The sequence below is a fragment of the Gossypium hirsutum genome, chromosome D12 (assembly GCF_007990345.1).
Source record: "Gossypium hirsutum isolate 1008001.06 chromosome D12, Gossypium_hirsutum_v2.1, whole genome shotgun sequence".
NCBI lineage: Eukaryota > Viridiplantae > Streptophyta > Magnoliopsida > Malvales > Malvaceae > Gossypium > Gossypium hirsutum.
This window is the reverse complement of record NC_053448.1, coordinates 12,951,336-12,977,305: the sequence shown is the minus strand read 5'-3', so window position 1 is coordinate 12,977,305 and position 25,970 is coordinate 12,951,336. Positions and strand designations below refer to the sequence as shown.

Here is a 25,970-nt window from a genome sequence, read left to right as displayed (position 1 = left end):
CTGCAACTTCAAGGAGATAAGATTTGTAACCTATCTTCAATCTGCTCCATTGCAACTTCAGGGAGATAAGATTGATTTATTTTTAACCTGCTCCACTGCAACTTCAAGGAGGTCAGACTAGTGTCTTTGATCTGCTTCGCTGCCAGTACAGGAAGACAAGATCTGCTATTTTTAGTCTACTCCGCTGTGATTTCAGGGAGGTAAGACTTGATATAATGACTTCAATCCATCCCACTGCAACTTCAAGGGTATGGGTAACTTCATTGATCTGTTCTCTGGGGAACATGACCTGAAGAATCCATTTCATGGACCTATTTATGCCTAGTGTTTAGGATGTCATGATTAGAATGAATCAAATGCTCCTAACTAGATGTGTATGTGTGGTATTTGTAGAATGTCATGAAAATGATCCCTTCTTAATGCCCAGGTTGTCATCACTCGCTGTTCATCAAGGTTCTATCACTGATGTGTTAACACGCCTTCTTGTTTAGCTGGTATCTCTGACAAAAAATCTGAAGAAATAGTCACAACTTATACTATTCTTCCTCAAATGTTTCCAACCCTTAAGTTTGGTTAGTTCTAAACAGTAGTCCTATTTCGGGTCATCGTACTATTTATAAGCTTTCAGAGTAATATGAAGAACTCCTTTAATAATAGTATTATCGGTCCATTAATTGTTATTTCAATGAAAAATGCTTGAAAAAGATTATCAAAATGGACAAGATGAAATTTTGTTGAGAGCAAAGCTCGAGACGAATAGATTAATCAAGATAGAAAATTTTGCTAGAATACAAAAATGATAATAAATTAATCAAGATGATGTATTTGTCAAAATGTGACAATGAATAAAATGAAAGTAGGTGCCCCAGATCTCATAGTATGAGCTTCTCTGCCCCAAACTTCTTGAGGATCCTTTTGAACTTGATAGGTGTCTAGAAGTCCTAAAAGACTTTGTTGATGCCCCAAAATGTAATGTCTCACTTTCTTGCTAATTCAGAGAGGACAAGGCTACCGCATGCCCCACCTTTGATCAAAATTTGAACCGCTCATTTCTAGGTTTTCAATTCAAAACCCCTTTGGTCTCAAGGCGCCTTTTGTGGGTTTTCACCTTGGCCTCTCCTTTATTTTTCTTCTTTTCTTTTCTTTTTTCTTTTTTCTTTTTTTTTTGTTTGTTTTTTGAACATTCTTTGATTGAATTTGAACTTGTAGGATCAGGTAAATCCTTGCTATCCCTTCTGGTCAAAATCAACGTTTCTCTAGATAATGCCTTCCACATAAGGTCCTTTTCAGTTTGATATCCTCTTTCTTCTAAAGTCTTTTTTGTATGGAGAAGATCTTCTTCGATGCTAGGTCCCCCTCATGGAACTCTCTAAGGTGAACCTTCTTTGGTGAGCTCGCGTCTTTTTCTTTTAGTGCATTTGACCATGACGGATAATTTTGCACATTTCTCTTCAATCGGGATCGAATCTAACATTCAGAAAGAAGGAATCTTGACCTCAATGAGCGAAACTATGATAAGCCAATGTGTTGCCCTGGCGGAGAGTTTTTTTTTGAGTTGTTCATCTTGGGGCGATATGGTGTTAATCTTGAATAGACTGCAAGCTTCTGATATCGTGCTGTTGTTCAATTTCAGTACATTGTCAGATATGCTCCTTTTTGGCATTCCATACTGACATATGATTTTTCAAAAATTTGCAGACTATCGACTTTGTGACATTGCATATGAAGCAGCTTCTGCCCACTTAGTGAGGTAATTGATGATCATAAAGATAACCGTCAAAAACCTTAGGCGAGATCGGCCCTATGACATCTGCGCCCCACAGAAAGAAAGGTCATGGCTTCCATTGATTCTTTGTAAGGTAACAAATCAGGAGATAAGCTACAGCGTCAGTTATCTCCAAAGTCCTAAGGTTCCTCTAGACACATATCTTGCTCGAAAGGAGGTTCTGAGTCAATGGTAGTGTCGCTCATATCATTGATATCTGGAGACCTGTTATAGGGACGAAGATAGATCCAAAGAATAAAAGAATCTAAGAATATTTATATGTATAGTATAATTATGAATGAAATGGAAACAATAAAAGAATATTTTCTCAAAGTGAGAAACAAAGATGCATTTTATTGAAATAAAGATATAGGACATAAGACTATCTCAGAAAAGGATACTTATGGCTCCTAGGCTTAGAGCGATAAACGTATTTTGGACATTACTCCGAATTAGCTCTAAAAAGGTTTAGGGATCTCTTCCACAGTCCTATTGTTCAAAACGCTCCCAAGTGTGTAAGGGCAAGTGTTTGATAAATTCTTTTCCCCGGCCCCCTCTTTGGATGCAACATTAACATTCAAATTCCCCAACATTCCTTCCGGGCCTTTGACTTCTTCAAAGAATTCCAACTCTTTATTACCCATTAGGCTTTGCACCAATTCTTTGAATTCAATGCACTCTTGGATTTCATGGCCTTCTTCAGCGTAGAACTCACAGTAGATCCTCATCCCTTTTAGTCTCTTCCCCAAATCTTGAATGATTAATCCCATGTGTATCATTTGTTTCAAAACCCATTTCAGTGGGGTTTTTACTTCTGCAATATTGGTTTTGGCTTTCTTCTCTCCATTCTCAATTATCGCGTTTACCCCTAGGTCTGAATAGCTGGGTAACGGATTTTCTGCCACGTTAGGTCCAGATGGGTCGTCAAATTTTACGATGCCCATCTTGATGAACCTTTCAACTAACTTTTTAAATGTAGTGCAGTTTTCAATTGAGTGTCCTGTTGTTCCCGCGTGGTATTCGCATTGGGCGTTCGCATCATAACATTTCGGGAACGGAGGTTGCATGGGTTCTGAGTAGAATGGAGCTACTACATACGCATCAAACAGATTCTGATTCAACTCTTTATACGTCATTGGGATAGGTATGAACTAGAGTCTTTCTGTGTTTGGCCTTGAGTTGGATTCTTGCCTTGAGGGGCCTTGATAACTAGCAGCTACCGTCATTGGTTGGCCTACAGTGACCGATTTGGAATACCCTTTATTATACAAGCTCAGGTTGCCTACTTCATTTTATTTGTTCTTTGGGGTTGATCTTTTGACAGTTTCCCCCGCATCTGTCTTCTCACTTCTTATGGCATTTTCAATCATCTCGCCAGACATTACCATATTTGAGAAGCTCATGGTAGCGCTTCCCAACATGTGGTTAATGAATGGGGCTTTCAGAGTGTTGATAAAAAGTATCGTGGTTTCTTTCTATAAAAGAGGTGGCTGGACTTGTGTCGCTATCTCTTTCCATCTTTGGGCATATTGCCTGAAGCTCTCACTTTGCTTCTTTTCCATGTTCTACAGTGTAATTCTATTAGGTGCCATGTCTGTCATGTGGCCATATTGCTTCATGAAAGCCTGTGCCAAGTCCTTCCATTAGTGGATATTGACACGGCTCAACTGGTTGTACCATTTGGTAGCAGACTCGATTAGACTATCTTTGAAGCAATGAATTAACAGTTGATCGTTATCAACGTATCCTGTCATTCTTCGACAGAACATCGTGATGTGAGCTTCAGGACAACTAGTCCCGTTATATTTTTCAAATTTTGGAGCCTTGAATTTCGGCGGGAGTACTAGATCTGGGACCAAACTTAGATCCTTGGCGTCAACCCCGCAATGGTAATCAGCATTCTTCATTGCTTTGAGTTTTTCTTCCAACCACCTATACCGATCTTTAAGTTGCTTTGGCAGTTCTAACCTTGCTCTTTCTATTTCTGCCATTTCGTCTAAATCAAGAACTACAAGATTGGCTGGGTCGTTCATTGGATTGGAACCTGAGCCTGTCGAGTAGTTCATTGGTAGCGAGGTACCAACCTGATATCGTTGGGGTCTGTTAGTAGTGGGCGTCCTTTGTAGATGCGCATCGGGTTGGGTTTGGATGCTTATTTGGGTAAAACCTGGGGGATAGACAGGGTCTTCATTATCATCCCCTGAATCGGCTACAGGGCTTTTTCCTTTATCATTCCCTCCAGCCAATAGCTGCGCCAATCGACTCATCATAGTTTTTTGGGATTCTAGCATGTCTTATTGGATTTTATCCAATCATTCCTGCATCTGATCTTGCATCTCCTTTTGCAACTGTTCCAATCTTTCTAACCTCTGATCCATTACTTTTGTTTAGCGACGGGTACCGTAGCGATGTTCAGTTGGTTGACTCTTGTTGGTTTCCAGATTAACTGAAACAACCTCATTTAATTAGGGTCTTCTTATGAAGTTTAATGCATATGATGCAATGAAATGTAATGCAGATGAATGCAAAAAAGAGACGTTGATTCTTGGTTCAATTCTATTAGAACAACTTTACTAGAAAACAAATCTCTTTACATAAAGTGGATATATCTCCTTTTTGCCCTCATAGGCAGAGACATTCGATCCTCTTCTTCATCCGAGTGTTAAGATAAATCTCACGAACTCTTCAAAAGGGGTGTCTCTTCTATCTCCTTTTTGCTCGATCCGGGCCGCGACTCGTTGCTCACTCATCCTCGTGATACTTGTTGGCATCTCTTTAAGAAAGTTCGGTGGCTCTCGAATAATCTTTGTCATCTTGAATCCTCGGGCAACGAAGCAAAGTCTGTACTTATTCATCAGATTATCACCCTTCCCTCGTTACGTTTTCTCGGACCATACCGTATTATCTCTCGCTTTATCAAAAAACTCATTTCTCATGATAAGCTCTCTATTTAGTAACTGAACGTGAATCAACACCTCTTTTCTATTATGAAAATGCAATGCAGTGATAACCAAAACAAAAGAAAATAGGTTAGTACAAAACAAAAGCAAGCAAGAAAGAAATAAATAGAACACCTATTCGGGTGACCACTAGGGATTTAGAGTGGTTCTACCTAGGGTAGATTCTTAGGGCTCACTAAATGCTGTTCGGCTCTAAAGTAAAGGGTACCTGAACCAGCAGATTCCTCTATCCTCACTCATTATAGGCTCATATGGACCAAGTTCAATTCAGGGGAATACATTTCCCTATGGCCATGCGGAGATGAAAATCTCACGAAGACATAGGTACAGATGTATTCTGGAAGCGGTTCACTATCCCATGCGGAGGTGAAAACCTTACGAAGGCGTAGTTTCTCACTCCCACTTAAAAGGGTGTGACCAACGGTCATGCAATACAATGTGCAGAAATACATCCAAACTTAAAATAATACTGCAATTATAAACCGTAGTGAAAAAGACCGAAATAAAGACGAATGAAATGCAACACAGGGATCGTATCAAGTTTTCAATCTTCGACAAAAAGACAAAAAGTAATCAACACATGGCTTGACTCTCTTATTTTTTGGTCCCCAGCAGAGTCGCCAAGCTATTGACACCATTTTTTGATAAAACGGGGTCGACTTGGATTTTAAAAATGAAAACGAATATGGGAGTCGCCACCAATCCTTTTTGATGAGGTGTGATCGGGCAACCTCAAAAAATGGCTGTTTTTTATAAATGATTTGATTTTATTAAAACAATGATTTTGGTCCGCAAAATTCAGAAAAATAGGCTCGAGAGTCGGTTACGTACGAGGAAGGATTAGCACCCTCGTAACGCCCAAAATTTGTATCTAATTGATTATTTAATGTCTTCATGTCGAAGATTGAAAACTTTAAAGAGATTTAAAATACGATCCTTTATTGAAATGTTGAAAATTTTCGGGAAAATGGCATATTTCACGTTAATCAAGAAAGAGAATTATATCCAGTAAATTAGGACACAATGTCTCGAATTCTCGACACGGGAATAAATGCCAAAAATTTATTCATTTTGAAAGATATTTGATTATCTCGGGTTTAGGAAAGAGATCATGTCCCGTGAGTTAGAACACGATCTTTTGTTAATCCTCGAGAATATTTAAAAACTTTGTTTGAAATGATTCGTGTATTTAGATTTATCGAGACAATCAAAACCCCGTAAATTAGGGTACGACTTTATCGAATCAAAATACAAGGTTTTACTTGTTTTAAAATCATGATTCATGCATTGAATTAATCTAACTCGAAGTGGTAGAAATGAAACTTGATCTTAATATGCATACAAAATAATATTGAATACGATGGTGTAAAAGTAGTATGAGCAATAGCAACAAAAATGAGATAAATAAAAGGACAAAACAATAACATACAAGATAACAAGCATATAAATAAATAAAACTAAAACATTCTTTCCAAATAATAATGAAAATGTAAACAAAGAAATAAATAAAGAAATTGAATAAGATTATAAAAAGTAAAAGATATATATATGTATACGTATATAAATATATATAAAAATTGTAAAATAAAAATACATACAAGTATACATATATATTTGTGAAAATAAAAATGTGTATAGATATATATAGATATGTATATAAATTATAGAAATATATATAAAATATAAATATGTACATGTATAAATCAAATATATGTATGTATATATATAACAAAAACTAAAATTAAAAGGTATAAATGAGTAAATAACAATACAAGATAATAGTAACAAATTTATTAATTAAAAAATGGAAATAACCAAAATAACAATCACAAAAAAAGGGATAAATTGAATTTTAAAACAAACTTCAGGGTTTAAATCTGTAAATAAACAAAAGGAATGCTGCAGGACTGAAAAGGGGATCGCTTAAAGAATGAGGGACCAACTTGGCAATATTCCCAGCCCTCAGACGTAACGTTTCGGCCTGGACTCCAATGAAACAACCAGAAAATTACACGGCCAAAATGTAAAAGCGATTGAGACCAGATTGCGCCATACTGCAAAAGCGGAGGGGCTGAATGTGCAAATAGCCCCTCTGAGCCAAAACGCGCTGATCCTTAGTTCATTCGAGTTGGGTTTTCGGGTATTATGCAAAACGGCGTCGTTTTGGCCACTAATACTCAGGCCTAAAACGGTGCCGTATCACCCTTACATAAATAGCAATCATAACAACAAAAATTTAAATCATTCATTTTTTTTAAAAAAGAACAGAGAGCTCTTTGTTTTCCCCTCTCTCTCTCGACCCCTCCTTGGCCACTCACGGTCACCACCGCAGCTCTGTCGTGGCCGGTGGCCGGCATCGCGGGAAATCGGGTGTTTCAACCCCCCGTTTTAAAGCGCGTTCAAAGGTCAAGCTCCTGAAGTGGAGAACCGAGGGAAAAAGAAAAAAATAAAAAAAATCTGACCCTTCCTTGAGCCCAAATCCGACGATGGCAGAGGAATGCCAATGACGGGGCTATGGGTTGATTTAGGTAAGCCTCCCTTTCCCCTCCTTTACTACTTCGTATTTAAGAAAGATAAAGCAAAACAACATTCAAAAAATAAAAGAAACTAGGAACCCAGAAAATGAAAAACCTAATCACCTTTGTTTTTTCTTTTTATTTCTTTTTCTTTGTTCTTTTTTTTAAAGAAATTTACTTCTATTTGTTCTCAAATATTCGTGTCTAGAAAAGAAAATAATTACATTTTCTTCGGCATTTATAGCCGATTGTTTACTTCTGTTGCTTGTTGTCTCTTTTATTGTTTTGTCGGCACTCGATGCGCGGTGCAAGTGGGGTGATATGACGGTGGCGATGTGACCGTGGCGGTGGGTCATGGCTGCTGATGATGTGACAGACGTGCGGTGGTCAGGAACTAGGGTTTCAGCTTTTCTGAAACCCTAGTTTGACTTTAGTTTTTGGGTTTGGGTCTGTTGGGCTTAGTCTTTTGGTTTGGGCCCCGGGTTGTAATTAGGTTTTGGGTAGATTTGGGTAGTTTGGTTTTATTTGGGTACTGGGCCGGGCAAAATGGGATGTACACGTTTCTTTTCCCTTCTTGAATTCCAGGTTATACCATTGGACTTTACTATGAATTATTTGACAATACACAAATGTATTCTGACCTAATGCAATTCCGCTGGGAAAACTTGGCATGCGACGTTCTATAGGAATACAGAAAGTAAAAACCTTAGTGCACAACTCTATGGTGGCTGGCGGACTTTTGTGAAAGATAATCGTATTAACATTTGTGACGTATGTGTCTTTGAGTTAATTAGGAAACCTGAGATCTTAATGAAAGTGCAAATCTACCAAGCTGCCAAAAATGTAAGGAAGGCCCGCAGATCACTAGGTCAGTAGGACCTTTAATAATCAGTTTGTTGATATGACAATCTATGGAGATGCTTTGTTTTTTCTTATCATTTCCTTTTCTAACAGCTCCTAATGCAGTTGCCATTCAACTTAGAACCAGGAGCTTCGTCAATGATACGAAACCTGATTGTCAGTACAGTCCATGGCCCTCCACATCCAAAGAATTTGAGGGTCCAGAGGTTGATAACCAAAATAAAAACATTGATTTCTAGTATTCGACAAAAGAACTTGAAGGTCATAAGCTTTACTTTTGAATTTTTTTTGAGTTAAAGTAATGGTTTGCTTCTAAAGCTATTGTCTTAAAAGTTTAGTTTTACTTTTGAACTTATGGGCAAGATGCAACCACTGACACCAACTGAGAAACAAAGAGCTGCTGATATTGCAAGTTGGTCTTCCTCAAGATTAGGTGAGTGGAGAAGTTGTAGGAGTTACGAAACAGAATCAAGAAATCACAGCAAAGTCTTAAGCTAAAAACAATTGTAACTTGTTGAACAAACAAAGAAAATTAGGCTTTAATTGTAACAAGAACATATTGCTCAATAAGAATTAAAACAAGAAGAGAATTTTGATGAATGGTTCATAATAATATTGCTGAAAACATCTAATTACATATATCAAGTAATCAACTTGACTGAAAGTAAAATAAAAAGTTAAACCTAAACACACCAAATTACACTATCAAAGTCATGAAACTTATAAAACTTTGCTTGCACACTTGGTTAAGCTGATTTATCACATTCATCAACACCAAATTACAACGAATACATTACAAACTTAGTTCAAATGTAACTAAGTAACAAAACATCAAATAATTAACAAAACAACAGCATGTTCTTTAGCTGCAACTTGCATGGCTCGACTTGAATGCCCTGCATGAAAGCCATCTTTTAACACTCCTCCTAGGCTTCCATGCTGCAAACTCCCAATCTAACTCTCAAATTCTCGAACCTTGATACACCAAGAGGCTTTGTCAAGATATCAGCTAATTGGTCTTCAAAAATGCAATGAACCAGTTTGATTTCTTAAGATTGTTCTACTCCTCTATCAAAATGAAACCTAATCTTAAAATGCTTTGTTTTGCCATAAAACATTGGATTCTTTGCAATTGCAACAGTAGGTTGATTGTCACTTTTGATCTCTGTTGTTTCTCTTTGGTGTAAGTTCATATATGCCATGAGATTTCTTAGCCAAATTGCTTGATTTACAGTTACAGCTGCTGCAACATATTCAGCTTCAGCTGTTGATTGAGCAACAATGGACTACTTTTTTGAACTCCAACAAAAAACAGTTGATCTAAGGGTAAACAGATACCCTAAAGTACTTTTCATATCATTAATTGATCCTGCCCAATCACTATAAGCAGAACCAAGGAGCTTCATGCTGTCAGCCTTGGTGAACATAACTCTAAAGGTCAGAGTTCCTTTGATGTACCTGAGAACCCTTTTTGCAGCTTGAAAATGGTTCATATTGCAGCTGTGCATGAACTTGGATAGAAGACTGACTGAAAACATTATGTCTGGTCTTGTGGCTGTTAAGTAGAGCAAACATCCCACTAGACTCCTATAGGTTAATTCATTCACTTTCTCGAAATCACCTTGGCTAGACAGCTTTTCTCCAACAGCAATTGAAGTACTAGTTGCTTTGCAATTTTGCATGGAAAATCTATTTAGAATTTTCAAGGTAAATGCCTTTTGAATTATGAAGATTCCTTTCTGAATCTAAGATACCTCCATGCCAAAGAAATATGACATTTCACCCAATTCAGACATTTTAAACATACTCTTCATTTTGTCTTTGAAATATGTCAGCATAGCATCATTCCCACCAGTCACTAATAAGTTATCCACATACAAGGAGATTATGAGCAATGTTTCATCACCTTCCTTTTTCACATACAGTGTTGGTTCACTGAAGCTTCTCTCAAACCCTAAGCTTGCTAGATAGCTATCAATTCTGTCATACCAGGCCCGTGGTGCCTGCTTTAAACCATACAAGGCTTTTCTCAACTTATACACTTTGTTTTCTTCACCAGCAACTTTAAAACCCTATGGTTGTTCAACATATATCTCCTCATCAAGAAAACCTTCGAGGAAGGAAGATTTTACATCAACTTGATGTATTTTCCACTGCTTTTGAGTAGCTAATGATACTAGGAGTCTGATAGTATCAAGTCTTACCATTGGTGCAAATGTTTCAAAGTAGTCAATGCCATACTTCTGACTGAATCTTTTCACAACTAACCTTGCCTTCGGCTTGTTCAAAGTTCCATCAACATTGTGTTTAGCTTGAAACACTCATTTTATTTCTATGACCTTCCTGTGAGCTGGTCTTGCAACTAGATCCCAAGTTTGATTTTTATGTATCATGCTCATTTCATCAATCATGGTTTGCCTCCAGCCCTATTATGCTTGAGCTTCTTCAAAACTAGTTGGTTCAACAGTAGCTACATCAGTCATCTTATATACTTCACTAAGCAGTTTGGTTCCCTTAACAGGTACATGATCAATGTCCAGCTCTTGATCATTTTGATCAACATCAGTTTGCACTATCACTAAGTCTTCAGCAGCACACTCTGGCTCACATTTGTTTCAATTTCAGGATGACATCTCATCAAATACCATATCTCTGCTTATAAAGACTTTGTAGGTTGTAGGATCCAAAACTCTATAGCCCTTATTGACACTACTATAGCCTACAAGTATGCCAGGTTGAGCCTTCTTTGCCAATTTGTCCCTCTTAACTGTAGGAACATGTGCATAACATATGCAACCAAAGACTTTTAGGTGAGCCACTGATGGCTTGAACCCAAACTAGGCTTTAGATGGATTTTTTTCAAGCAAGGCTTTAATTGGTAGCCAGTTTTGTAGATGTACTATAATATTCACTACCTCAGCCCAAAAAATTCTTGGCAAACTCCTTTCAAACATCAAGCATCTGGACATATCCATCAGGGTTCGATTCTTTCTCTCACTGACACCATTTTGCTGAGGTGTGTAAGTGTTGGTAAGCTAATGTTCAATCCTTAATTCTTTAAAAAACCTTTGAAACACATTCGAGGTGTACTATGTCCCATTATCTGACCTTAGTGTCCTAAGCTTGCAACCTGATTGAGTTCATGCTGCAGCCTTGAACTTCCAAAACACTAAGGCTACTTTTGGCTTGAGCTATAGAAAGTAAACCCAACAAAATCTTGAATAGTCATCAATGAAGAGAATGAAGTATCTACTGTCATTCAAAGATTCAGTCTTCATAGGGCCACACACATCAGTATGGACTAGCTGTAGTTTTTTAGAGGCCCTCTAGGACTTTTTTGCTGAAAATGGCAGTCTAGCTTGTTTTCCTAGCTGACATACTTCACAAACATCCTATTTTTCAACAATTTTTGTGAAACTTTCAATCAAATCTTCTTTGGATAGCTAAAGCAGTGACCTGTAGTTAACATGGCCCAACCTTCTATGCCACAACTTGGACTCATCTAAGATAGTTGTATAGGCACTAACAAACCCTTTATTCCAATCAACAACAAAGCTTCTGTTAGTTATGGCTACTGACTTGAGCTTGGTTCCACTTAGATCACTGGTCAGACACTCTTTGCGTTTGAACACAATAGAATATCCTTTTTCAAGTAGTTGAGCAATACTTAGCAGATTTCTATCAATTTCTGGTACAAACAAAACATTGGAAATAAGTTTGGCACCTAAAGGAGTGTCAATCAGTACATCTCCCTTCCCTTCTGATTTGATGTATTGACCATTGCCCACTTTTACTCTCGAATTGAAGGTTTTGTTTATGCTCTTGAAGATAGCAGCATCAGGTGTCATGTGGTTGGTGCAGCCACTGTCAATTAGCCACCATTTTGTGGTTTTTCTTCTATTTACTGAACAAGAGACATCCAACACTTGCTCTTCCTGAACACAACTCTCCTCTGCCACTTGAGCTTCTGTTTTAAGTTGCTGAGGTTGATGTTGTTTTTGTTGGCCTTTATTTTTATAGACCTTCTCAACGTGGCCCATCTGTTTACAAACTATGCACTACACTTCAGGTCTGTACCAGCAGTTTGCTTATAGATGGCTAATCCTTTTACAATGTGAGCAAGGTGGATATCTTCTTCTTGCTTCATCTCTTTTAGGCTTTTTTAACCAAGTTTTCTTCCTTTTGTAGCTAGAGGAGCTCGAGGTTGGTCTACTATTAGCTTGGAATACACCTTTATGATGCTCCTTCTGTCTGCTAGCTCTTCTTTGCTCTTGAGCATAAAGAACACTAATCAGCTCAGTCAAATAGATACTTGACAGGTCTCTTGAGTCTTCTAAGGAAGATATTTTGGCTTCATATCTTTCAGGTAAGGTTGAAATAACCTTTTCCACTATTCTAGCTTCACTGAATTGGTCCCCAAGTAGTCTGATGTTGTTTACAACAGTTATGATCCTATCTGAATATTGCTTAACTGTCTCTAACTCCTTCATCTTCAAGTTTTCAAAATCCTTCCTTAAGTTTAAGAGTTTTTGTTGTTTTGTTTTTTCAGTGCCTTGAAACTCTTCTTTAAGCTTGTCCCAAGCCTGCTTTGGAGTCTCACAGGCCATAATCCTTGTGAAAATCAAGTCTGGCATATTGTTTTGGATGCAAGACATTGCATTGTACCCCTTGGCTCTGTCATCAGGGTGTTGCCTAATCTGAGCTACCGTGGGGTTAGCTCTTAAGGGTGGTGGTTCAAGATCAGCTTTGACAACCTCCCACGGGTCAAATGCTTGTAGGTAGGTCTTCATTTTCACTACCCAAATGTGGTAGCCTTCACCATTGAACACCGGTGGTGGTGCTAGAGAGAAACCTAATGAAGACATTGTGTTTTTTAGAGTAAAAAAGAGAAAGGTCCTCTAAGAAGTTGGCTCTCGATACCAATTGTAGGAGTTAAGAAATAGAATCATGAAATCACAGCAAAGTCTTATGCTAAAAGCAACTGTAACTTGCTGAACAAACAAAAAAAATCGGGCTTGAATTGTAACAAGAACAGATTGCTCAATAAGAACCAAAACAAAAAGAGAATTTTGATGAATGGTTCATAATAATATTGCTAAAACATCTCATTACATATATCAAGTAATCAGCTTGACTGATATTAAAAAAAAAAAGTTACCTAAACACACCTAACTCTACTATCAAAGTCATGAAACTTATAAAACTTTGCTTGCACACTTGATTAAGCTGATTTATCACATCCATCAGCACCAAATTACAACAAATACATTACAAACTTAGTTCAAATGTAACTAAGAAACAAAACATCAAATAATCAACAAAACAACAGCATTTTCTTCAGCTGCAACTTGCATGGCTCGACTTGAATAGCCTGCAAAAAAGCCATCTTTTAACAGAAGTCAAATACATTAGCTTCCTTGGATATCAATTAATATTTTATAAGAGTGCTCCCTTGTAAATTGAGATGCTCATGTCATTTTTTCTTTTTGTAATTACATCTCAGAGAAGTGTGAAAACTGAGGCTCAATTGTATGCAACGGCTAACAGCCATTGAAAAGGCTCACGCTAATCATATAGCTAGTGCTTATAAAAGTAATGATAAACCAGCTTTTATGGTAGTCATGCGACTATCATACATTTGCAATACATACAAAACTGTAACTTTTAAAACTAGAACCTGGGTATTGCTATTCTCTAAATCATCATTTTGCTGACTCCAAGTAGCTTAAAATAAAAAACTTACGCAGTCTGTCTTTGGCTTCTATTCTCTTCTTGAATTCCAGTTTATACCATCGACCTTTACTAGGAAAATTTTGACAATGCACAGGTGTAATCTGGCCTTATGCAATTCCACTAGGAGAACTTGGCATGCCAAGTTGTTGGGGTTTTGACAACAACAAAAGAAGAGAACAAGATATTGAACAAAGCAGGAAGAAACAAAGAACAATTTACTTGCTCACAAACGTGCAGCAATGAAGCATTCAACATACTCAAAACTGATCTGCTTACTCCTTCAATATGAAAACAAAACATTTATAGTCAAAATACATCACCAAATATTCAACTAACCCCACTAATTAGTGTACAAGCCCACTTCGCTCGGGGCCCAACTAACCCAAATAATACCCAAAATCCAACAAAATAAAAAAATAAAAACAACCCAATTACATTACAAACCCAACAGGCCCAATCTACCTAACCCTAGCCCGTTTTCAGAAAATTGGCAGCCACCTAACCCTAGGTGCGCCGCACCTAGGGTCTTTGATCCAACTACCGCCGCAGCCCCTCTGACCGACGTCGCTCAACTCCACCTGCTCCACCAACTCCCCTGACCTGCAAGAGAAATCACATGCAACAACAAGTACAATAACAGTAGAAAAATTGTAAAAATGGTTGTAATGGGCTATAAATAGCCGAATATCAACATTGTAAGGGGCTTTTGGAAAAAAATTTGGAAGAAATAAAAAAAGTTTTTAGAAGGTGATTTACTTCGTTTTTTCCGACTTCTTTTTCTTATTTTCGTTCTATTTCAGTTTTCTATATTGTTTCTTTCTCTTTTCATTTTCATTAAATCAATATACATAAAAATATAAAATAAAAACAAAGGGGGAAGGAATTTACCTGTCTCCGGCGGCGGTGGAGAGGGAAAACCGAAAGGTTTCTTTCGATTTCGGCCCTCTTTTGCCGAGATCTCGTTTTTTTTTATCCCAAATACAAACCTTACTCGGAAAAGGGGACAAAGTGGGCTATTTTGAATTTTCCGGCCACCGCGTACGCCGCTGCCACCGCCGGCGACCGTTCACCGGCACGGTGGCCGACGGCCGGACCTTAGGCCGGACTGCCCAAAAGGGCTTGAGAGAAAACTTAAAAAAATTTTTTTGAAATAATGAGGCAAATGACATTTTTTTCTAAAAAGTGGGCTTTTATAGGCCCCCAAAACGACATCGTTTTGGGGCAAGCCTATTAGACCAAAACGGCGCCGTTTGGCGCGACCCGCGAGCGACCCGACCCGTCCAACCAGGGTCCGCGTGTTTTAGCCTTAAAAGGGGTTATTTCCGCTTAAGGCCCTTCCACATTTTCGGTCTGTTTCAATTTGGACCATTTATTTTTCTCCTCTTTTAATTCGGACTAAGGATTTGTTCCCTTTTTTAATTTAGTCCTCATTTCGATTGGACACTTGAGGAAGGGACGCATGGCCTAAAGTCGAGTTTATTACCCATTTGGCCCTCTGCCTTTTCGCGCCCTTCTATTTTGGTCCTTCTTTGTTCATTTTATTCTAGTTTTATCCTTTAAAATTTGTTTTATTCTGAATTAGTCCATTTTTTGTTATTTTTATTATCTTATTAATTAATCTACTTATTACCATGCTTGTATTTTTCCTTTTTACATTTATTCCTTACTATATTATTATATTTTACTATTAGCTTTGTGTTTTTATTTTATTTTATTTTATTTTATTTTTTATCTTTCTATTTATATTTATTTATTAAAATATGTTTGTTTTATTATATGTTATCATTATGTAAATACTTATATCTTTTGTGTTCTTTTTAACTATAGATTATTTATTATTCTAATAATAATAATAATAATATAATTGTTAGTATTTATTCATTTATATCTTTTAGTTTTAAATTTTATTATATATGTACATTAGATAGTTTTATAAATTTTGTTATTGTTATTGCTATTGTTGTATTTGATGTTTATTTGTTTATATGTTTGTTATTTATTGGGAGATATATTAGTTTATTTCTTCTATTTGCATGTTGTTGTATGTAATTCATTTGTCTTTTTTTATTATTATTGTTGTTTTTATTGTGGTTGTTTGTCCATATTATCATGTTCATTATTTTCGTTTATTAATGTGACACTTATGCCATATATCGAGTTTAGCATTACATCAATTTTATCTAATTTTTTTTTTTAAAAAAAAAAGAAAAACAGGGAAATTTTTGAAAATAAGAGCAATACTCGGTATTTGAGATTTTCGACAGGATCGAGCCCTAACGTATTGGGTTCCGATTTCTTCCGATGAGTCTAAATTATCGAGAATGTTTTTTTAATCAAAAAACATGAATAAAAGCTCATTATCAGGAATTGAATATGTCGTGTCCTAACGCATTGGATGTGACATGTTTTTTTCGGGATGACAATTTTCTTAAAAATAACCGAGGCAATATTCAATGTTCAGAATGTTGAGAAATTGTGCCCTAACGTATTGGGTTGCGATTTCCTCATCTGACTTGAACAATTGAATATCCTTTTTTTTAATTTTTATCGTAGGAGTTTTTTTTTACAAGCAACCTATTTTATACATGTCATTTTAAGACAAAGGATCGTTTTTTTTAATTCTTCAAAGTTATCAATTTTCGACATTAAGACATTAAATAATCAACTAGGTACCAATTTTGGGCGTTACGAGGGTGTTAATCCTTCCTCGTACGTAATCGACTCCCGAACCCGTTTTCTGAATTTCGTGGACCAAAATCGTTATTTTAATAAAATCAAACCGTTTATTAAAAACAACCACTTTTCGAGGTGATCCAACCACACCTCATTAAAAAGGATTGGTGGCGACTCCCGTTTTCATTTTTAAAACCCAAGTCGACCCCGTTTTCTATCCAAAAAAATGGTGTCAACAGCTTGGCGACTGCGCTGGGGAATTTAAATAAGAGAGTCAAGCCACGAGTTGATTATTTCTTGTCTTTTTGTCAAAATTTGAAAATTTGATTTAAATGTACGATCCTCTCATTGCATTTCATTTGTTTTGAGTTATAGTTTTTATCATGTTTTGTATTTTAAATTTTTATATCTTTCTGCATTGCATTGCATGACCGTTGGTCACACCTTTTAAGTGGGAGTGAGAAGCTAGTCCTTCGTGAGGTTTTCACCTCCGTGCAGGATAGTGGATCACTTTCGGGATACATCCGTACCTATGTCTTCGTGAGATTTTCATCTCCGTGCAGCCATAGGGAAATGTATTCCCATGAACCGAACTCGGTCCGTATGAGCCTATAATGGGTGAGGATCGAGGAATCTGCTGGTTCGGATACCTTTTCTTTAGAAGCCAAACCACATATAGTGAACCTTAGGAACCCACCCTAGGTAGAATCACTTCAAACCCCTAGTATGTACCTAAATAGGTGCTTTATTATTTATTGCTTGTATTGGATTTTACTCTTATACTAATTTATTGTGTTTTGTTTTGACTGTATGGCATACATGGCATTTCATTATAAAAGGCGTTGATTCACATTCGGTTACTAGATAGAAAGCTAATCATGGAAAGTGAATTTCTTGATAAAGTGGAAGATAATGCGGTTGTCCGAATATGGTCAGAAAAAACGCAACTCGAGAAAGGAGACAGCTTGACAGAAGGGTACACATCAGAGTTATCGGACTTCACTTATATCAATGTAACTCAGAATAATTTTCGGGTGTTGAAAGAAATATGGGCCCAGTGGGATAATGAAGTCAAACAATTGTTTTACTCTAATTATGGTGACTTGCCTTATTTGCTTGATATTAAAGTGGACGAGCATTTGTTTCGAGCTCTGGCCCAATTTTGGAATCCCGCTTATAGTTGCTTTACTTTTGGGGAGATAGACTTGGTGCCTACCATAGAGGAATATACAACCTTACTGCATTGCCCAAGGTTTCAGGCAGATAAAGTATATTCTAAAGCCGTCAATGTCCCGACTTTTGTGAAGAAGCTAGTGAACATCTTGGGAATGAGTGAGCAATAGGTCTTAGCACGAGTCAAACAAAAAGGGGAAAACAAATGTATTCCTTGGAGAAGTCTGCGTGATTTGATTTTAGCCCACTCTGATACAAAGAAAAGAGTCGATGTTTTTGCTTTGGGCATTTATGGGCTGATGATTTTCCCTAGAGCGTTGGGATATATAGACGAGGCAGTTACTGATTTGTTTGATCGACTGGACAAGAGGGTCACACCTGTTCCAGCAATTTTGGCTGAGACATTTAGATCTTTAAGTGTGTGCCGAAGTGTGGGGGAGGGAAGATTCATTGGATGTGCACAGCTCTTGTTGGTGTGGTTTCACAGTCACTTCTGGAAAGTGGATAAAGTCTCTTACCGAGTATTTTCCAAGGATTATTCTCCATTGAAAGAATTAGCAGCCATGCCGAGACGTGACAACATTACCGTGGAGAGATGGATAGCGATTCTTCAAAATCTCAAAGATGAAGATGTTGAATGGAAAGCTCTTTGGATGGTGCCCGATGAGATCTTGTATCGGTGTGGGAATTTCGACTGGGTCCCTTTACTTGGGATTTGGGGAGCTGTTGGCTATGCGCCATTGATGGTACTGAAACAGTATGGGTCAAGACAGTTCGTACCTGTCACCCAAGGACTAGCTCAGTGCGAGTTTTCGTATAAAGATGATGGTTACAAGAAGAAGATTCGAGAGATGACCAATGGTTGGAGGCAAACTCATCGGATGAAACGATTTACTGTGGGAGTGATGATGACCCCCGAGTATCATGGATGGCGAAGTAAGAGGGTTAATGATAACATCCCTAGGCCAAGAGAAGATTGCGTTCGATCCATAGAGGAGCATTTGCAAGTAGTTCCATCAGAATTAGAGATCATCAGACAGGACTTTGAAAAACGAAGTTTGGAATTAGAAAAGAAGATAGAATAGCTAGAAGAGGAAAAGATGCGTTTGGGACTAGATGTCGATATCCACAAGTTGGAAGCTGAAAAGTTGAGGAAAGGGAAGAACAAGGCTGAAGAGGATTTAGATAGTTTAAAAATAGATTATAAGAAGCTGCGTTTGTCACTGAGAACTGCGGGTTTAGGTAAAACATCAGAGCAATGGCGACAAGAGATCAAGGAAGAAAAGGCCAAAGTTGTTCAGTGGGAAAAGAAATTTCAAGACGCCCGAGCTCGAGAAAGCATTTTGGAGAAAAATTTGTTAGAATGCCGAAATGAAGAAGCAAGATTAAAAGCCCAGATAGCTGAGTTGGAAAGCTCGCTTCACTTGTGCCGTAGTCGTAACTCTATGATCGAGCTGAGAGTAAGTTTGAGCAAAATTGAAGAATTGAAGAAAAAGATAGAAGAACTTGAAGACGCATTGCGAAATTCTGAATTACGAGTAGAACTTCTTGAAAAACATAATGAACAGTACCAAGAGCAGCTCCATCATCTTCAAAGTCAGATTAGAGATAGAGATTACGTTATGGGCGAAGCTGTGACTCAAGTGCGGGAAGTGGCTGACCATCTGCAAACCTTAGCGGTTCACGCTGATATACTGAGTTTGAAATATGAGTCAGAGTCAAGTCGGGGTCGAGAGTTAGCCTGGCTCCTTAAGAGGGTTAAGGCTTTGAGCATAAAGGCAAAGCCGTATATGTAATCCACTTTATGTAAAGAAATTTGTTTTCTAGTCAAGTTTTTCTAACGAAATTGAATTAGAATCAATGCCTTTTCTTTGCATTCATTCATCTGCATTGCATTTTTATCATATGCATTAAAGTTCCAAAAAATAATAATAATAATAAAGAGCTCTAATTAATGACAGTTACCCTGGAAATCAACGAAAATCTGTCAACTAGATATCATTACGGTACTCGCTGGAGAACCAAAGAAATGGATCAAAGACTAGAGAAATTAGAGCAATTGCGAGAATAGATGCAAGCTCAGATGCAAGAAAAACTAGCCAAACTGCAGCAAGATATGGAAGCATCCCAAAGAGAATTATTGAATCAATTAAAACAGTTAATGGCTGGGGGGCACGATAAGGGAAAGAGCCCCACAATAAATTCTGGGGATGATCACGAAGACCCTGCCTACCCTCCAGTTTTCGCCCCAACTAATGTCCAGACGCAACCAGGGGTGTACCCCCCAGAGGGTACCTGTCACCATTAGATCCCAATACCAAGTTGGTGCCCCAGCATCGATGAACTTCCCAACAGGTTCGGGTTCTAATCCCGGGGATAATCCTATTAATCCCGTGGTTCCGGATCTCGATGATGCAGCAGAAATAGAGAAGACAAGAGTAGACCTACCGAAACAATTAGAAGACCGATGTAAATGGTTAGAGGAGAAGTTTCAAGCCCTAGAAAATACCGATTACCATCGAGGAATGGACGCTAAAGATTTGAGTCTGGTACCTGATCTAGTGCTACCTCCCAAATTTAAAATGCCGGATTTTGAGAAGTACAACGGGACCAGTTGCCCCGAAGCCCATATTACTATGTTTTGTAGGAGGATGACAGGATACATCAACAATGACCCATTGCTGATTCATTACTTCCAGGACAGTTTGATCGGGTCAGCGGCTAGATGGTACAACCAATTAAGTCGGGCCAACATTCATTCATGGAAGGATTTGGCGCAAGCCTTTATGAAGCAGTATAGACACGTGATGGATATAGCACCCGATCGAATTGTATTGCAAAACATGGAAAAGAAGCCTAATGAGAGTTTCTGACAATATGCTTAGAGATGGAGGGAAGTGGCTGCGCAAGTTCAACCACCACTTTTAGAGAAAGAGATAACTATGCTTTTTATCAATACTCTAAAGGCTCCATTTCTCAATCACATGTTGGGCAGTGCCACTAAAAGCTTTTCAGACATAGTGATGTCTGGAGAAATGATAGAGAATGCCATAAGATGCGGCAAGATAGAAGTGGGAGAAAGTACTAAAAGGCCAGCCCCAAGAAAAAAAGAGCATGAGATAAACAACGCAAGTGTGTTTAACAGGGACCATTCTAAATCAATCACAGTGGGGCAAGCCAGAGCAGTAACCGCTAATCAACAAGGTTCTTCGAAACTTGAATCTAATCAAAGGTCAAACGTAGAGAGACCTCAATTCACACCCATCCCAGTGACGTTTAGGGAATTGTACCAGAACTTATTCGATGCACATGTGGTATCTCCATTTTACCTGAAACCAATACAACCTCCATACCCTAAGTGGTATGACGCAAACGCCCAATGCGAGTATCACGCGGGGACTAAGGGGCACTCGATTGAGAACTGCACTGCATTCAAGAAGTTAGTTGAAAAACTTATCAATTTGGGGATCGTAAAGATTGGCGACTCATCAGGACCGAATGTAGCAGAGAATCCGTTGCCCAACCATGATAATAAAGGGGTGAATGCGATAATTGAGTATGGAGGAAGGAGAGTCAAAGCCAACATAGCAGAGATAAAGACCCCCATTGAATGGGTTTGGAAACAAATGATGAAAAGAGGTCTCATCAAGCAAGGTTCAATAGAAAGGCCTGAAGGAGTAAGAAAGTTTTGTGAGTTCCATGCAGGAGAAAGCCATGACATCCAAGAATGCACCGAGTTCAGAACCATGGTGCAAAACTTAATGGATAACAAAGAGTTGGAGTTTTATGAAGAGATTAAGGGACTAGAAGAAGGAGAGGTTTATGCTGCAGAAGAAGGATCTACGGGGAAAACCCAAAAGGCTAATCACCCGGTGGTGATTATTTCAAAACCAATGATCAGAGAATCTGGTATACAAATAGCACCAAAGGTCATAATCCAAAAACCTGTATCCTTTCCCTACAAGGATAGCAAAAAGGTTCCTTGGAATTACGACTGCAATGTAACAATCCCAGGAGAAGAGAGCTTGGTAAATGCTTCAGGAGAGGATGAAGGATTCTATACACGAAGTGGAAAACGCTATAATCCGGCAAATGCTAGAGTGGAATCTGGAAAAGGAAAAGCCTTAGCGGTTGAATTGGGAAAAGCAAAAGCAAACAAAATTGAGCCGCGCGTCAATCAGCCGGTAACTGAAAATGAGGCTAAAGAATTTCTAAAATTCTTAAAACATAGCAAGTACAGCGTGGTAGAACAATTACATAAGCAACCGGCTCGTATCTCGGTGCTTGAATTGCTTCTAAGTTCAGAGGTACATCGTAATGCGTTGATTAAGGTGCTAAATGAAACTTATGTCGCTAGTGATATCTCAGTGAATAAGTTGGACCGTTTGGTTAACAATATCAGTGCCGACAATTTCATTTTCTTTAATGATGATGAAATACCGCCGGGGGGAAGAGGAGCCACCAAAGCATTACATATCACTACTCGCTGTGGGGAGTATACGTTAGCGGGAGTGCTAATTGATAATGGATCAGCCTTGAATGTTTTACCCCTATCTACCTTAAATAGGTTACCGGTGGATAGTTCCCACATGAAATCATGCCAGAATATAGTGAGAGCATTTGATGGCACCGAAAGAAAGGTGATGGGAAGAATAGAAATACCCCTCTTGATTGGCCCGAATACATACGAAGTGGATTTCTTAGTGATGGATATCAAGCCTTCGTATAATTGCTTGCTGGGGAGACCATGGATTCATTCAGCAGGGGCGGTGCCTTCATCATTGCACCAGAAGTTGAAATTAGTGACAGAAGGCCGGTTAGTTACGATCGACGTTGAGGAAGACATTATTGCATCGGTAACCAGTGACGTACCATATTTGGGAACAGATGAGGAGGCGATCGAATGTTCCTTTCGATCCTTAGAGTTCGTAAATGTGACCTCTGTTATTGAGGGAAAGAGGATCCCAATGCCCAGCATGTCTAGAGCCACGAAGATGGGATTACAAATGACAGTTGGGAAAGGAGCTATGCCTGGAAGAGGACTGGGAAGACGCCTTCAAGGAAGAATAGAGGCACCAGTGGTGAAGGAAAAACAGGACCGCTTTGGTTTAGGATTTAAACCAAATGCTAAGCAAAGAAGGAAAGAGTTAGAGAAAAGACAAGAGAGGAGGAAGGCGCGTTTGAACGGAGAAGAAGTTGATTGGGAACCTATGGCTTTCCCCCACATATCTAGGACCTTCGTATCGGGAGGAACCATGTATTCTGGTCTGAGGACTCTAAGAAGGAAGACCACAGAGGAAATGTTAGGAAACCTGAATATCAATGCCATATTTGAAGAAGAATCTGAAGAAGGAACTACATCAGGCATCTATCCCTTTGAACCTGGAAGTGTTTTAAACATTGGACTGCAGAAGAAATGCTTGAAGTTTTTAGAGCTTTTCCAGAGTAATATTCAAAACATACTATTGTTCTAGCCTAGAGAAATGAAACCTTTTGTGAACTGAAATGGGCTTATATTTGAACATTATAACTTCAATGAAATATTCTTCGCATTTTCTTTTTTTTTGAGTATTATATATATATTTTAAATTCTTTTCATTCTTTCGAATAGTCATCTTGGATGCTTATATTCCAAATCATTCTTTCATTCATGGCCATACTAAATAAGAATCCTTAAATTCATACATTCCTTGTACATTCTTTGGTACTTATAACAGGTTCCAATATATCGATGACATGAATGACTCTACTATGAACTTAGAGAACCCTTTTGAACGAGAGATGTGTTTAGAGGAATCTCAAGATTTTGAAGATAACATAGATTGCAACCTATCTCCGGACTTGTTGAGGATGGTAGAGCAGGAAGGGAAACAAATCCTACCTCACGAAGAGACGATAGAGACGGTGATCCTGGAAGAGGGAAAGGTGGTGAAAATTGGCACACGCATAACTGAAGAAGTAAAACAAGACCTCATTGAATTACTTCGAGAGTTCAAAGATGTCTTCGCATGGTCGTATCAGGATATGCCTGGCTTAAATACGGATATTGTAGTTCACCATCTTCCTATAAAGGAAGATTGCAAGCCAGTTCAGCAAAAACTCTGAAGAATGAGGCCTGATGTTGTATTGAAAATAAAAGAGGAGGTGCAAAAGCAATTCGATGCTGGATTCTTACAAGTGGTCAAATATTCTGAGTGGGTAGCCAACACCGTACCCATCCCTAAGAAAGATGGGAAGGTACGAATGTGTGTAGATTACAGAGACTTAAATAAAGCTAGCCCAAAGGATAATTTTCCCTTGCCTCATATCGACACTCTGGTAGATAACACGGCGGGGCACTCACTGTTTTCTTTTATGGATGGCTTCTCGGGATATAACCAAATTAAGCTGCATCCTGACGATATGAAGAAAACTACATTCATAACCCTATGGGGACTTTCTGCTATAAAGTGATACCATTTGGATTGAAAAATGCGGGAGCCACATACCAAAGAGCCATGGTGACCCTTTTCCATGATATGATGCATAGAGAAATAGAAATCTATGTGGATGACATAATTGCAAAATCTAGAACAGATGAGGAGCATGTACAAGTATTAAGAAAACTCTTTATACGGTTAAGAAAGTTCCAACTAAAGCTTAACCAAGCCAAATGTACTTTTGGAGCTAGATCGGGGAAGTTGCTAGGGTTTGTAGTCAGTGAAAGAGGGATTGAGATTGACCCAGATAAAGTCAAGGCCATACAAGAATTGCTTCCTCCACGCACTCAGAATGAAGTTCGAGGTTTCCTAGAAAGATTGAACTATATTGCCAGGTTCATTTCAAAGTTAACGGAGAAATGCGACCCCATCTTTCGTCTCCTTAAGAAACATAATCCGGGAGTATGGGATGAGGAGTGCCAAAAAGCTTTTGACAAGATTAAGTATTACTTGTCCAACACCCTAGTGTTGATTCCACCCTACCCAGACAAACCGCTCATACTGTATTTGGCAGTGTTTGAAAATTCCATGGGATGCGTGCTTGGTCAACATGATGAATCAGGACGAAAGGAAAGAGCAATTTACTATCTCAGTAAGAAGTTCACCGAATGCGAAACAAGATATTCACCAATCGAGAAATTATGCTGTGCCCTAATCTGGACAACTCGGAGACTGAGACAGTACATGTTGTACCATACGGCCTGGTTAATCTCCAAATTAGACCCTCTGAAATACTTGATGGAGTCAACCGCTCTGAATGGAAGAATGGCCCGATGGCAAATTCTTCTATCTGAATTTGACATAGTCTATGTGAACCAGAAGGCGGTCAAAGGGAGTGCAATAGCGGAATTCCTAGCAAGTAGGGCTCTGGATGATTACGAGCCATTGAACTTCGATTTCCCAAATGAGGATTTGATGTATGTTGCAACTGTAGAGAAAGATTTCCAAGAAGGTGGTCCTTGGAAGTTGAGTTTTGACGGAGCTTCAAATGCTATAGGCAACGGAATTGGGGCAATACTCGTGTCTCCTGGTGGAGATTATTATCCTTTCACTAGCAAATTGGACTTTGACTGCACAAATAACATGGCTGAGTATGAAGCTTGCATTATGGGCATCCGGGCAGCCATAGAGCGAAAATTAAGGTGCTAGAGGTATATGGGGACTCTGCATTAGTAATTTACCAACTCAAAGGGGAATGGGAAACAAGAGACCCGAAGTTGGTCCGCTATCGAAAATTGGTTATGGAGTTGATTGAGGAATTTGATAATGTCACATTTAGTTACATCCCACGAGATGAAAACCAGATGGCAGATGCTTTGGCCACTTTAGCCTCCATGTTTAAAGTGAACAAATTAGAGATATGAAGCCTATCCAGATCAGCATCTATGAGGCTCCAGCCCATTGTTGCAACATTGAAATGAAGGAAAAGGATGATCACCTTGGTACCATGAATATTGCGATATGTGAAGTCGTGAGTACCCTGACATGCGACAGAAATGATAAGAAGACATTAGGAGATTAGCCATTGACTATGTCCTAGATGGGGAAATTTTGTATAAAAAGGGAAAAGATCAAGTATGTTGAGGTGTGTGGATGCTGTCGAGGCAAAAGAAATTTTGGAAGAAGTGCATGACGGTAATCTGCGGAACGCATGCCAACGGCTTCACGATGGCCAGACAATTATGAGATTTGGGTACTATTGGTCCACCATGGAAGGGGATTGCATTAGTTATGCCAAAAAGTGTCATAAATGCCAAATTTATGGTGACAAAATGCATGCACACCTTCACCCCTCCACATAATGGTTTCT

The 25,970-nt window shown here is 38.5% G+C and overlaps 3 protein-coding genes across 3 annotated transcripts; 2 read left to right on the top strand and 1 right to left on the bottom strand.

Annotated features, from left to right (window-relative positions):
- Positions 1–12,190: 12,190 nt before the first annotated feature.
- Positions 12,191–12,967, bottom strand: LOC107921561 (uncharacterized). The gene has a single exon (XM_016851401.1). It carries the CDS (start codon positions 12,965–12,967, stop codon positions 12,191–12,193), a length of 777 nt encoding a protein of 258 aa, XP_016706890.1.
- Positions 12,968–17,436: 4,469 nt separating this feature from the next.
- Positions 17,437–18,766, top strand: LOC107921552 (uncharacterized). Its single transcript, XM_016851392.1, has 3 exons — positions 17,437–17,521; positions 17,637–17,840; positions 17,925–18,766. Exons 1-3 carry the CDS (start codon positions 17,437–17,439, stop codon positions 18,764–18,766), a joined length of 1,131 nt encoding a protein of 376 aa, XP_016706881.1.
- A 15-nt stretch (positions 18,767–18,781) lies between these two features.
- On the top strand, positions 18,782–19,862 carry LOC121224518 (myosin-9-like). Its single transcript, XM_041107958.1, has 2 exons — positions 18,782–19,300; positions 19,677–19,862. Exons 1-2 carry the CDS (start codon positions 18,782–18,784, stop codon positions 19,860–19,862), a joined length of 705 nt encoding a protein of 234 aa, XP_040963892.1.
- Positions 19,863–25,970: the final 6,108 nt, after the last annotated feature.